At 35.6% G+C, this 14,496-nt stretch overlaps 1 protein-coding gene across 2 annotated transcripts in view; it reads left to right on the forward strand.

The window, feature by feature from the left end:
- LOC129757038 (pikachurin) overlaps positions 1-14,496 on the forward strand; it is an 865,561-nt gene that overhangs the window by 683,026 nt on the left and 168,039 nt on the right. For both annotated transcript variants that reach the window (XM_055754138.1, XM_055754139.1), the window contains one exon: positions 1,715-1,833. In XM_055754138.1, the coding sequence (XP_055610113.1) occupies positions 1,715-1,833 (119 nt within the window). The remainder of the gene's footprint in view (positions 1-1,714; positions 1,834-14,496) is intronic.

A 14,496-nucleotide genomic window follows, 5' to 3' on the forward strand; every position in this document is an offset into this window, starting at 1 on the left:
AAGCCATTTTGGATCACGTGGTCCGTTAAAAAAGGGGTTCACAATAAAGCACAATAGCCAATAGAAAGCTTTCACTCAGAGCCTGCACGAAAAAAAACAACGTCTATCTCGAATCAAGTCTGATCGTCAACTGTGCATAGACAAACAAGTTTGCGAGTTGGGAGGACCGCAAAATAGAAAATTGTGCGTGTTGAGAGGACCGCAATGAAAAAGTTTCTGTAAGGAAGAACGCAAAAGAAAAAAAATATTTGAGACCAATTCTTATTAAAATCCAAAGCATGTTGATGAGGATAAGACATTGGGGGACATTATGCTGCCTAATTTTAGGCTAATAAATTTTTTTGCAAGAATTTTTTTCTAATAGCCGGCAACACCTCGACATTTTTGTTGATCTCTCTTTTGAAGGCTTTCACTGATCCCAAGATATCATTTTCCGTTCGGTAAGGTGTAAATTGCGATTCTTTCAGAGTCTTATTGATTGGTGTTCTTACAGATCACTTCTTACCTTGGCACGTTTTAAGTTAGTCCCGGATGTAAGGATCACCTATTACAGCTGCAAAAGCTGTGTCTTGTCTCAGGCTCGAGATTTCTACCACGTTTAGGGACATCACTAAAAGCTCACGGTTCACTGTAGAGTCCCTTGACCCTATTCAAGTGTACTCTTGACTGCCGCACAACTTTTCTCATTGATGATTGTGTACTAAAGAACTCAGTTTGAGCTTCACTCTTGTATACACTCTTTCACCAGGGGTCACCGTTTTAAGGATACTCATACTAATGCGGTTTCAACTGCTTTGGCACATATTTCTTCTTCTTTGACATGTTGCGAGTTGAAAAATTAATGACGAGAGTCCCTTTCTGGAAAGTTTGCTTTCTATGTGTGCAACTGTATGTAGATATGTATGTATGTATGTATGTAGCTATCTTTTTAAATATTAAAAAACCACGAACTAAACTAAAGAACTTTTTTAATATTTATACATCGGTCTTTGCAGATAAAAAATGTACTGTCCGGTTCCAATGATTCACTTTTTCAGTAGAAGATAGAAAAATCAATGGAACTGTTTTTCTTCTACATTCTCGAGTTAAAAGTATGCAACTATTTATCATGAAATTTTTTACCAAAAAAAAAGAACTACTACCGGTTGGCGTATTTGTTTTTCTCTCGCGTGTTCCAAAATAAAAACCTAGATTCACACATGTCTGGCTGCCGGAACTGAATTTATACACCTATCCCGGTTGGCAATATCGTTGCCTGTAATTTGCATATTGGAAGCTATGTGTCAGGCACAAAACTATCTTGTTTTGCTTGCTGCCATGAATATTTTGTCTCTACTATTTGATGATTTGTTACCGAATTTTTTCCTATATATCAAAACAGCAGAAAGTTTTACTATAACTGAATGTTGTTGTTTCAAATATAGGGAAACAAATCTGAATTGTCTGATAAATTCAATAAATAATCTTTTGAAATTTTATTTTAGTTCTATAGTGTTGCCTACTTTTTAAAGGTCCTCTGATAAAAGCTATTATTCACATATTCAGTTTCCATCAAAGCATCTTCTGTTGAAATATCATCAAAAATATACCTTCGATTTCAAATTCATTAATCCAACTTTCCTAAACTTTGCAAAAGTTTTGATTCACTACTCTTCTATTCACTTAAAACTTTATGTTCCTATATCCTTTTTTTTTTCTTCCATCTATTCCACAGCTTCACATCGAATTTCGGCCCGAGTCATTCGACGGGATTCTGCTGCTGACGGGCGAGCGGGACGACCTGACGGGGGACTTTATGGCTTTGCTACTGCATCAAGGATTTGTAGAGTTTTGGTAAGCTATTTTTGCTGTGTCATTTGGAAGAAGGGGCAGTTTTTATTCTATTTTTAAAGCTTTAAAATGCCCCTAAAACTGTGTTCGTTAAAAGTGGTAGACGTCGAAAATGGCATATACATATGTGACCAATAAAGAATTTAATAATTTATCTTTATCTAACATTTTAAACTATTTTGAATATTATCAGCATGAATGGTAAATTTGATTTTTTTCTATTTTAATAGATCGAATTTAAAACCTTAATCCTGAATCTTTAACTCGATTGGGAATTCCCAGGATTAAAAGAAATAGGAAATTCTTGAATCCCGAAAACGCTGAAAAATTGGTTTTCTGAGGCACATGATTAACATTACTACTTACAGTGGCAAAATAAAGTGTCCAAATTATTTTTTTTCAATTTCTTTTTATTTTATGGTTAAAATTCAACGAAAACGCATCGTAATCATTTTTAAAATATTGTTTATTATGTTCTTTTCAATTTTTGTTAATGTTGCGCTGTTAAAAAAAAAAGTTTTACTGATAGAAAAAAAAAAAAACAGTTAATATTCCAAAAAAAACAGGGGCAAAATAAAGTGTCCAGATTAGTACAGCTTCAAATTGATTCAAACTGAAGGCAAACAAGAACTATTTAATAATGGGTATGGCCTCCTTCGGCCTTCAACACCTCCTACAAGTGCTTCGGTATACTTTCAACAAGGTTGTGCAAGTGTTGTGGGTCGAGTTCCTCCCACGCATGCTCCATGGCATCAAAATAAGTATTTTTAATTTGTCACACCAGTCTTATCAATCAGAGCATCGAGGATGGCCCACAGATTTTCGATGGGGTTCAGATCAGGACTTTGTGGGGGCCATTCAAGGGCTTTTATGCGGCAGGAACGGGAAAATGACTTCATCAGATTGGCCGTATGCTTCGGATCGTTATTCTGCTGTAAAACGAAGCGCTCTTCGAGGCCCGTCTTGTTGAGGGATACCTCGAGGTTTTCCCGCAGGATATTGGAATATGACTCAGCTGTCATGATTCCGTCAATTTTTACCAAATTGCCCACCCCACCCCAAGAAAAGCACCCCCACACCATCACGTTACCTCCTCCGTGCTTGACTGTTCCTTGGATATGGCGATCTTGGAGCTCCTCACCCGACTTGCGCCACATATGATCCCGCTTCTTCCGGTTGAATAGCTCAAATTTGGATTCGTCGGCCCACAACAATGTTTTCCAGTACTCGAGCCGTATATCGACGTGTTCCTTGACGAACTTGAGCCGCTTAGCCTTGTTCACCTGGCTGATGAAAGGCCTTCTCACTGCGATCTTTCTATGAAACTCCTTTGCATGGATGCGGCGACGGATAGTACAACGCAATACCGAAAATTGGAGCTCTTCCTGTATCAGCCGGATCGTTATTATTGCGTTTTTCTTCACTTCAATAATGATTTTCTTGTCCGTTCTGGAATCTGTCTTGGGCTTCAGTCCTCTTCCTGGGCGATCCATCTCCGATCCGAACGTTTTCATCTTCTTCATGATTTTTGACCGCTGTCTTGCTGATTTCGTAGTGCTTGGCCACTTCCCGGTGCGTTTGACCGTTATTCACATCATGAACAACCAGTTTCCGGATGGACAACGGAATGGAACCAGAAATTTATGCGTTCTCCAAATTTTACAACTTATTCAAATGTAGACACCTGTTTGAATACTCCAGAGCCAAGCCAGTTCCCAAGCAACCAAAAGTCGCGTTTTTACTTAAAGATGGAACTCCGAAGTTCACATTTGGCTGAAAAAATGTTTTACGGGATCTTCAGGTGACTCTTGTCGCGTAAAAGTTACTCAGGAACTTCCATCGCCCTTTGAAAGGTTAAACTATCAATTACAGAACTTCTAGGCGCTTTCAATGGAACTTCTTTCAAGAAGGTCGATAACGTTCGCGTAACATTCCAAAACGCACCATTATGATACTTGAAGGTGTTTTAAAGAACCTATATGGGAAATCTAAGCGACATGTCAAAAATGTTTTTCAAGAAGGTCGATAACGTTCGCGTAACATTCTAAAGCGCACCGTTAAGATACTTGAAGGTGTTTTAAAGAACCTATATGGGAATTCTAAGCGACATGTCAAAAATGTCTGTCAATTTTTTGTCATGGTATTTGTTTTGTTTATATCTGTACTGATATTTACAAATGGAATTCAAGATTTTTTCGAATTTTTCTTATAAATGTTAAATAAGATATTCGAATAAATTTTGATGATGCGAATTTTTGTTTTGATTCATATTGTGTACTGAAAGTCCTTTGAACGAAATAAGGTACCTTCTATCGACCAACCCACTCAATCATCTCAAATGACATTAAGTTTAAATACTAATCATTACAGTGGCAATTAGCTATTGCTGGATTGGTCGAGAGGCTGGAGAGTTTCATTGCAACCTAGAGAGCAGCGGTTCAATTCTCTAGGCGTGTAAGCAGCTTTTGTAATCAAAACAATATTATTAAAATCAATGAGATAGACCATGATAGACCGGCAACCTAGCAATCTGACATGTGGTTGTCAGAGCAATCTGTCACTCGGATTTTTTTTTCGGCGCGTAGAAGTTTCTTGACATTCTCTTAGAAGCTGAATAGCGTTCTCTACAGCCACCTAAACGAACTTGAAAGTAGCTTTAAGAACTTAAATTTTGGGCTGATTAGCATTCTCTTCAGACACAAACGAGAGCTGATAAAGCTTCTATGGAACCTTTTTAAGGGAATTCTGGTTGCTTGGGTTGTTTATGAAACGTCAAAATACACAAAACAAACAAATTCGAGAGGCCTGGCGATGGAAACTTATCGAAATTATATACATTTTTGAGTTGGACACTTTATTTTGCCCATTTTTTTTGGAATATTATTTGTTTTTTTTTTTCTATCCGAAAAAATTTCTTTTTTTACCAGCGCAACATTAACAGAAATTAAAAAGAACATAATAAACAATATTTTAAAAATGATTACGATGTGTTTTCGGTGAATTTCAACAGAAAAATAAAAGAAATGATAAAAAAATAATTTGGACACTTTATTTTGCCCCTCACTGTATTTGACATTAAAAAAAACCATAATGATTCGTATGCAGTAGAGAAGCGCCGATGTTATCTAGTGGCGCGAGTCTGGTTTTAGTAGAAGAGATCTTTTGTGTTCGAATCCCATAAGTGGCCGACAGGTTAGATGTGTTTCCTCATATAACTGACTATTTAATAAGAATGTTCAATCAGTTGCAAGCTGGTCGGATGCCGGAATACCTGTAAGTAAACTAGTCCACTTGATTGACTCGTTCTTCCGAAATAAAAACCAACATCAACACAATACATTCACTCCATAATAGTTCATACGAAGCCATAGGATCCGGGTATGGTGGCGTGCTGCATTGGAAATTTGTCGAACTTCGGCAGCAACTGCGGTGAATCCGCGCACCCATGGTGGATAACTTACATACATAATGATTCGTATGCATTAGAGTATGTCTTCAATTATACCCAGGATTCCGAGAAATCCTGGTTAAAGGACTGTTAGATTTTTGAATTCCCGGAAAGGTTTTGTGGAAATGGACACTCTATTCGGGAACCTATTCCAGAGGTTCTATCTTAGGATAAGTTGATATAGACCCGATTTTTAATAGATAGATCTTCTCAGTTCATCTTTTCGATTTAAGTCATGAAAAAATACATTGAAATGGTTTATTTTTGATTTCATTTTTGATAAGACATCACGTCTCAGGTGTTATCTCGAAAATCTCAGAAAGTCGATTTTTGGAAAACCATTTTTTCCAAGCTAAGATCTCCCAAAGTCATTTGGCAGCAAAATTACAATTTAATTTATCTGATTTCCTTTGGTTTCTCCTTTTGGTAATTTTGGGAGTCAATGAACTGAAAATTCGAGTTCTCTGTGGCAACACTTAATCCAGCCCGATTGAGTTGATATTTTGCACAGGTCAGTTTTTTGGGTCAACCTACAAAATGTATTTAAATGGTCGGTTTTCAAAATTCAATCATTAAATTTTTCCCGTACATCCGTTGCAACATGTTTTAGAATAATTTTCAGATTTTCAACCCGATATATTTATTCATTATTTCCTTTTCTCAAAATTTCATTCTGTGATTGATGATATTTATGTTCATCGACAAAATAAAACAACATTGAAATCTTGAAGCAATTTTAAACAGATTTAATAAAAATTTTAAATTCTTGTAAAAAAAAACAATAACGAATAAATCAAAGAAAATCTTTACTACTGAAATTTTTTTGAAGTTTTTCCCTACAAAACCCGTTATTGGATTTTCATTGTTAAGTACAAAGTTTGAAAAGAAAACAAATCTTCATGTATAAACTTAAATTCAAGGGTCAAGGTGAGTGTTGATAAAATCTTATAAAAATTGGCAAAACCATTTATAAAGTGTTCAGTTTTCGGTGTTTAGTTTTTCGAAAATTAAAGGATACCAAATTGTTTCAAATAACTTCAATTTGAACTACAGTTTTCAATTTTTTCTAGTATATATGGCCGAGACAACAGGGGATTGATAAAGTATGATTTTTAATACTCGCTACTTTTTTGAATTGTTTGTGGTATTGACGAAGAAAAAAAATTAAAAAAAACATGATTCAAAATTTGTTGTTTTATGTCTAACATTGAAAAAAAAAATAGAAAATACATTATTTTATCTTTAAAATTATTTGCTTGTGGTTGAAATGATGTGCACATTTAAAAATTCGTACATTGCATACATTTTTCATAAATTAACTGTGACAAAACGAATGGTTAACAATTTGCCTGATCGATAAAATAGGATAAATTTCTTCTAATCACAGTACGATTCTCAATGTATTTGTATGTTTTAAAATAGTTTTATCATTACCTTATTTCTTGGATACCGGAGACTATTATTATATCACTGAGAAAAGCAGTCTCGAAAAAAACGAAATACCGAATACCGGTATTAGGAAAATGGCTCGATCTTACCATCCTTAAGTGTTTGAAATAATTACACACCAAATTGATCAACGGCAAAAATGATTCAATCATCAACTTCTTTTATCCTTTTTTTACATAAAAAAAACCCAATTATCTTGGAAAAGCGTGAATAATTTTAAGTAATGTTTTCGTAACAAATAATTAAGCAATTAGAAAAAATAAGCCCATGGTATTTTTTATACGATAATTTAATGTATATGTGAGACATCAAACAAAGAAAGCAAAAAAATCACAAAAATCAAATTTATTTATTTTTCTAGAAACAGTAGTTTTTGAAATATCGTTGTAATTTCTTCTGATTTACACATTCAAACAATTTTTAAACAGACCTTTTTCGGCTTCTGAATGGAAGCAATTGAAAGATTCCCTTTTTTAAACCACGGTATACGGTATATCGTAATTGAATCAAAGGGAATATTTCGATTGTTTTGATTCAGTAGAATTATTTAACCATGTAGGCTTACAAAACATATTAGAGTATAAAATCTCGGTAATATAAACCAAACTTATGTTAGAGTTTACCGAAATACCGGTAATTATTATAAAAATACCCTTAAATATCAAAATTATGCCGAAAACTTGAACCAAAACTGATAAAATTTAGGTTATTTTCCCCGAACTACCGGTATAGTTACCGGAATGCCTTTATTTTTTTCCGAAAAAATTGTACTTTGGAATGATTCGTCTCTTGAGTGGTGCTCATGGTTCTTCTCACTATCAAACGATTTTCGGCCATTTTTTTCCAAATTCGTGGCCTTTTTTAAATTTTATATGCTCCATTGAATTCAAGCCCCCAGCAAACATGAAATCGCATTAAAAATGATAACTATAGTCATTGAAAACTTAGGTTTATGTTTTCGACCGGGAATTTTTTTTTAAATTTTAATTTTTGGCTTTTTACGGTATTGGATCTTAATCAAACAACTTATTTTTGGAAATACCCGACGTTTCGACCATTTTTTGTGGTTTTTCTCAAGGGAATATTGACAATAATAGTAGACAGACAAATAATTCCCTTGAGAAAGACCACAAAAACTGATCGAAACGTCGGGTATTTCGAAAAATAAGTTGTTTGATTGACATCCAAGACCGTAAAAAGCCAAAAATTAAAATTTAAGTCATTGAAAATTTAAATATTTTCGCTGGCACCTGTTCGCATAAAATGAGAGAAAAATTTGTGCTCTCTTGCATCCTTTTAGTATGCATGAATAGGGTATCGGAGATTGTCCAATTCGTATACTCCTATCGCTTTAGCCAGAAGTTAAAAATATGTAGATATGTATATTGCCTCCACTTTGGTAGATAAATGCTGTTTTTTCGAGTTTCATACGGTCATTCTATAATGTTTATAAAACGTATAAAAAAGTTGCTGAGAAATATACCTACAAAAATGTTTGCTGGGCCTTTTTTCAGAATATAGGAGACCTTGGGGACTCCATTGAATTCAATAGGATTTGCCGCAGCGTCATTCCGTGACACATACATACCCAAGCAGCTTGAAGCATTAATTTTCTTTGCTAACCGTTCTAAAAAAGCCATGTTGCCTCCACCATCTGTAAAAATAAAAATATTTTGCTGATAATTGTATTAAAAAAAATACCAAAAAAACTTACCACGTTACAATGCTGAGTTGACTTCTTCACCGGATAACCGGATAACACTCAATTTGACGTTTATGTTGTCAGCAAATGCTTAACAGTTTTTCGGTGGTATTTAACCGAATGATTGACAGCATGGAGATTTTTGACAAACAATGATCTTCCGTAAGTAAAATAAAAAACTGATTAACGAAGCTTGGTAAAAAAAAGATGCAATGTTCATAAATCCACGGAATTTTATGAATTACAGTTCTTGTTCGGTAAAATAATTTACCGAACTCGGCAGCCTCAGTTAACTGCTCCTCATATCCCAAAGTTATTTTCATTCTAAGATCCGTTTTTGGGAGCTTGAAAATCTATGAAAATGATTTAATCATCAATTTCAGAGTTATAGTAGAATGGTTGTTGTAAAGTAGTTAAACTCATTTAAGAAATTTATTAGAAACAGTTTAACCTATTTTTTACAGTTTTTTTATCCCATTTGAAAACTCGATTACTGATTTTCCAGCAAACTAGATTAATTGCTGGAAAGTCCAGCAATTTGATTTGCTGATTTTTCAGCAAAAATGACAAGAACACAGCCAAATGCTGAATAATCCAGCAATTAGAAAACCAATTGCTCGTTTCCAGCAAAAATTTGGATTGCTGAGCGTTTGTGGCAACTTTTTTGTTGCTGGAAATTGAGGCAAAGCTTTACTGTGTACACAGCAAATTATTATTGCTGGAAACCAGCAAAATTTTACTAGTTTTTGTCCCACTGACTTTCCAGCAAAATTTCCAGCAATTTGAATTGCTCAAAACAATCAGCAAACTCAATTGCTGGAAATCCAGCAATCTCAATTGCTGAATATCCAGCAATCTCAATTGCTGGAAAGCAGTTATCTCAATTGCTGGAAATCAGCATGTTTTTCAAAAACAACCTGAAATTTAGGGATTCTAAATAAGATTTTAAATTTAAATATGGCATGGCAGTCATATTTATAATTAGAAATTGGTTTGTTTATTTTTCTTGAACTTCATTTATTGAAATTTTTAAAAACCAAATCAAATAATATCTGACACTTTTGGCTAAGTTTTGGACATCATGATCCTTCTGAAATAAAAATAAAATTATTAGTTTCATTATGAAATACTTTATCTCTTCGAAAAATTTACCTTTGGCTTCATTGCTGGAATAAAGAAGGAAACGAAATTCGATGTTTCCACCGTTGCATACACGAAAAATAAACAAACACTTTTCGCGCGCAACAAAGAATAACTAGCAAAAACAAAAACAAATCGGAGTTTTACAGATCGATTGCTGGTATTTCAGCAATGAAGATCCAGTGCTGGAAAAATCAGCATGAAGGAGAATGTTCGCTGGCTTCCAGCAAAAATTTGGATAGCTGGATTTTTCCAGCATTTTTTTTTGCTGGAAATCGAGGCAAAAATTAACTGTGTAGATTAACGGAAGCAGGATGCTGATATTGAGATATCACGAAAGAATTAAAATAGATGTGGAAGAAAAATGCCAATATTGTTAATGATAAAGTGAAAGATATCGTTTAAGGATTACATTGCCAATCTGTAAGTAATAAATTACATAAAATTCATTGAGTTTGTTGACAAATGCTAAAAACACATTAAAGGTTGATACGGTCAAAATTTGGTTGATATCAACTTGACGTATTTTTTTCAATTTTGCATTTAAAAAACTGAACGCTCCTCATTTTGAAGGTGTGTGTGTAGAATGTTGCTCTTATTTTGATTTTGGAATTCACTCTTCAGTTGTCAAAATGCCGTCCAAGGAAGAAGAGCAGCGTATCGAAATTTCGCTCGCGCATCGCGAAAATCCGAGCTACTCGCACGCAAAGCTGGCGATACCGCTAAAAGTTGCTAAATCAACCGTTACAAATGTAATTAAAGTGTTTGGGGAACGTTTGTCGACAGCCAGGAAGCCTGTATCGGGGGGAAATCGAAAACCGGAAACCGCTGAGACGACAAAGAGAGTTGCCGGTAGTTTTAAGCGAAACCCTAACCTCTCTCTCCGAGAAGCCGCAAATAAGCTGGGTGTATCGTCTACAACCGTGCATGGAGCAAACAATCGAGCCAGACTATCGACTTACAAGAAGGTAGTGACTCCAAAAATACGACAGCCAAAGCGCGATCCCGGAGGCTATACACGACGATGCTTACGAAGTTTGACTGCGTGGTAATGGACGACGAAACCTACGTCAAAGCCGACTACAAGCAGCTTCCGGGACAGGAGTTTTATACGGCAAAGGGAAGGGGAAAGGTAGCAGATATTTTCAAGCACATGAAACTGTCAAATATCGCGAAGTAATATCTGGTTTGGCAAGTTATCTGTACCTGTGGCTTAAAAAGCAACATTTTCAAAGCTTCCGGGACTGTTAACCAAGAAATTTACGTGAAAGAGTGTTTGAATATACGTCTGCTGCCTTTCCTGAAGAAACACGGTTGTTGCGTACTGTTTTGGCCGGATTTGGCAACTGCCATTACGGTAAAAAGGCCATGGAGTGATACGCCGCCAACAACGTGCAGGTGGTTCCCAAGGACAAGAACCCTCCCAGCACGCCAGAGCTCCGCCCAATTGAGAAATACTGGGCCATTATCAAGCGGAACCTATAGAAGACCAAAACAAACTGCTAAGGACGAGCAGCAGTTCAAGGTAAACTGGCTTTCTGCGGCGAAGAAGGTGGTCAAGGTGGCTGTACAAAACCTGATGGCAGGGGTTAAGCGTAAGGCCCGGCAATTCGGATTTGGAAAAGCGGAAGCCTAACTGAATATTTTTCATGAATTTTATACTAATTAAACTTGAAAAAGAAATTTATTTTGATTTTTTAAATAAACGATTTTACCGATTTACATGCGTTTTCCCTTGACAAAATTTTGACCGAATCACCCTTTACTGATCGTAGAAAAGGATAACCAGGTGTTAAAAAATCAAGATTCTCAAAGATTCAAAGAACTTATTGAAAGTGTCAATACTAACCGTGAGCAATGGAAACAAGTTGCAAAACAATTGAAATTAAATTGAGAATTTTTGATGAAAGGTAATGGCGTAGCAAAGAGAAAGTAGTTCAGTGTTTCTTTCAGAATGAACAGAGGGACATAAGTATGATGATCGATGAATTTTATGTATTAAATAAAGTTAAAAAAGACGATTTAAAAACAGCAATTCTTCTGCGCGTTTAATCGCAGTTTTTTTTCACAAAAGCATCCCCTTTTTTTCAAGTTAAGTTCAGTTCAATACTCATGTTTCATGCTTATTCGAATGAATAAAAAAATCCATTTTTATATTCCTTAACATTCGATTGAATATTTATATTATCGAATGGTAAAAAATCAATTATTCAGTATTCACCAATACATCACAACTTAACAAACAAATCAGTACCTACAGGTTAAATGTTTCGTGAATGCGTTTGCTTCATCAAATATGAACTATCTTGCGAAAGCGTTGAATAAAACGGTGTCCATATTTTTGCCATCAGCTGATGCACAACTTTTGATGAATCAGTCAGTATTCCACGCTTACCCCCTCCTTGTTGCCTTTTGCTTGATTTATGCTGGGCACTGTTCTAATATGGATCTCATACTCCAGTGCAACGTGACAGCATTTTCAGTCTTCCCAAATATATGTATAAAAAAACTGTCCTCGTGGAGCGCTCCAGAAAGGGACAACTTTCAGCATCCAAAGTGCGCTACCCCAGGAGCCTCTGGGGGTCCTCGTAAGCGGGCTTAAAAGTTTCCACACCGGGGAAGCGCAAAACTTTCTCCTTTTTCATTATCTCCTGCCAGTATCAAAGAAGGATCGGTCTTTTCTTGGCCTAGGTATGGGGTCCCATTCAGTAATATTACCAATGGAAACATTTTAGTTAAAGGGTTGGCGAAAGGTTATTACTTTCTATTTCTAAAATAACGGTATTACTGCAGAAAGATTTTCCCTTTATTCTTTGTTCTTTCTCTGACAATGATTAAAAATCCTTGGGAAAAGGAACCCAAACTGAATTCTCTTATAATTTTGAGCCACCCCAGCACACAAAAGCGTTCGACAGCTAGCAAAAGAAACCCGCCTAAAGCAATCCTTCATATTATGACAAAGTACTTTTCCGAGCAGAAACCCACCCGCAGGACCTTCAAAGAGCCATGACTTCCAAAAATGACTGCAAAAGTTAAATTAATCTCTGGAAGCAACACACCGGAAAAAGTTTCTCCTCTCTTCGGCTATGGCCGGTGACAAATTGGGTCGAACAAACGACTCTTTGGAATGCAGTTTCTTCCTTCCATCCACCAAACTTCTCGGAAAGGGCGAATCCTGACAGAACCAAGGTTATTAGTTGCTGGAAACAGTTGCAAACAGGCTAAATCTTTTACATCCATATTATCGTAATCCAATTCCTGTCCACCCTCGCCATTCCGATTGGCAACCTCAACTCTTGAATTCCGAAAACGCCATCTGCCACCCCGGATTGGAAGCATCCGTGCATGGGTTGACAGGGTCGTAAAAACTAATTTTCCACGAGTTTGAACTTTGAGACAATTGCATCCGGGCTAGAAATTTCGCTTCCCGAAAGAAGAAACTGGGAAGGAAAATCGAGGAATTTTGCAGAGGAGGTCTGAAGATTTTTCACGCTCCGCATCCGATTCGATTGAGGAGAAGCCGCAGCAGCAGTGTTACGATTTTACGATTACCCATCAAGACTTCCTTCCGCAGAAAAATGGGCAGAAAAATACTGGAAGAACGGAATCTATTCGAACGATCGACCGACCAACCGACATCAAAAATTTTGGTCAATTTGATGAAAGTTCTCGAAATGGAGTGTCTCTTGGGGGTACGAGTGATTTTTATGGCCAGGGATCGGAGCGAAATTCCAAGAATGGTCAGTCGTTTAATGAAATAACTGAAGTGTGCCATAAAAACCTTTTGTATAATTTGCTGTGCGATACGGTTTCTGGAAACGGAGAGAGTGTGTTGGAAGGATATTTTTCGGGTTAGTTCATCAGTGAAAAATCTAACAATCGACGTTTTCAATGAAATATGTACTGATTTTAAAACTGAGTGCTAAATTAACTTGAAATATATACCGAGATATGTGCAAATTATACCTTCCGAAATACCTTGATTTTTTTCAGGAAAGCTATAAAAAATCGTTTTTGTTCTGAAAATATAACCGAACATTTATAGCTTTGCTGTAAAATATTAGTACACAGTAGATTTTACCGAACACATTCAATAATATCCGAAATATCGGTAATTTTTTACTGATAAAATAATCAGTTAGTTTTTACCGACCAAAATTGTAATTGTTATCAAAAAATCGTGGTTTCAATAGAAATTTCGTTCAATACTGCAAAAGTGCCGGCTGTTTTTATTTATCAAAACCGCAAAATATGCTGTCTGTAATTTATTTTCTCAGAAAACCGTTTGACGTTCGATTACTTCAGCTTATGATGTGCAAGGGTGATAAATTTTCAATTTTCCTGGAAGTTTTTTTTTCGATTCAACAAGTTCAATTTAGTTTTTTCAGCAAAAAATTCCTAAATTAAAAAAGATAAATTTATGATTTTTATGTGAATTTAGCTAAGAATAAGAATAAATCCGGACATTTTTCCTCGATTTCGCGACTCCGGACTTCTCCCCGTTTTTTCTTTGATAGTTTGGAAAACGCTATTGAAAAATATTGGTTACATTTTGATGTCAGATTTTGGGCCCCGAGGAAAAAAGTTCATTTTTGCTTAAATAATTCTGCTTTAATTTTTAGAAATCTATGAAAGGAAATCATAACTGAACGTAAATTATAACAGCTAAGGAGGCCCCCGTGAAATAATATCTTGAATAGTTTAACTCTAACTTAAGTTGAGGGAGCCGCCTAGAGTAAGAATTGCAGAACTTTTGGCATCCTATAAGCAAACCAGGGCAAATTTTTTTCAAATGTTAGCAAAATTTGGGCATTTTATTTTCCATTTGTCAACACTTATTCTGAACAAATTTAATCAGAATCAATTCAAACCGAAACTCGGAATTCAGATTTGTAAATTAATTTTCCGAGTTTGAATCCAACAGATA

This window comes from Uranotaenia lowii, chromosome 3 (genome assembly GCF_029784155.1).
Source record: "Uranotaenia lowii strain MFRU-FL chromosome 3, ASM2978415v1, whole genome shotgun sequence".
NCBI classification, from domain to species: Eukaryota; Metazoa; Arthropoda; class Insecta; order Diptera; family Culicidae; genus Uranotaenia; species Uranotaenia lowii.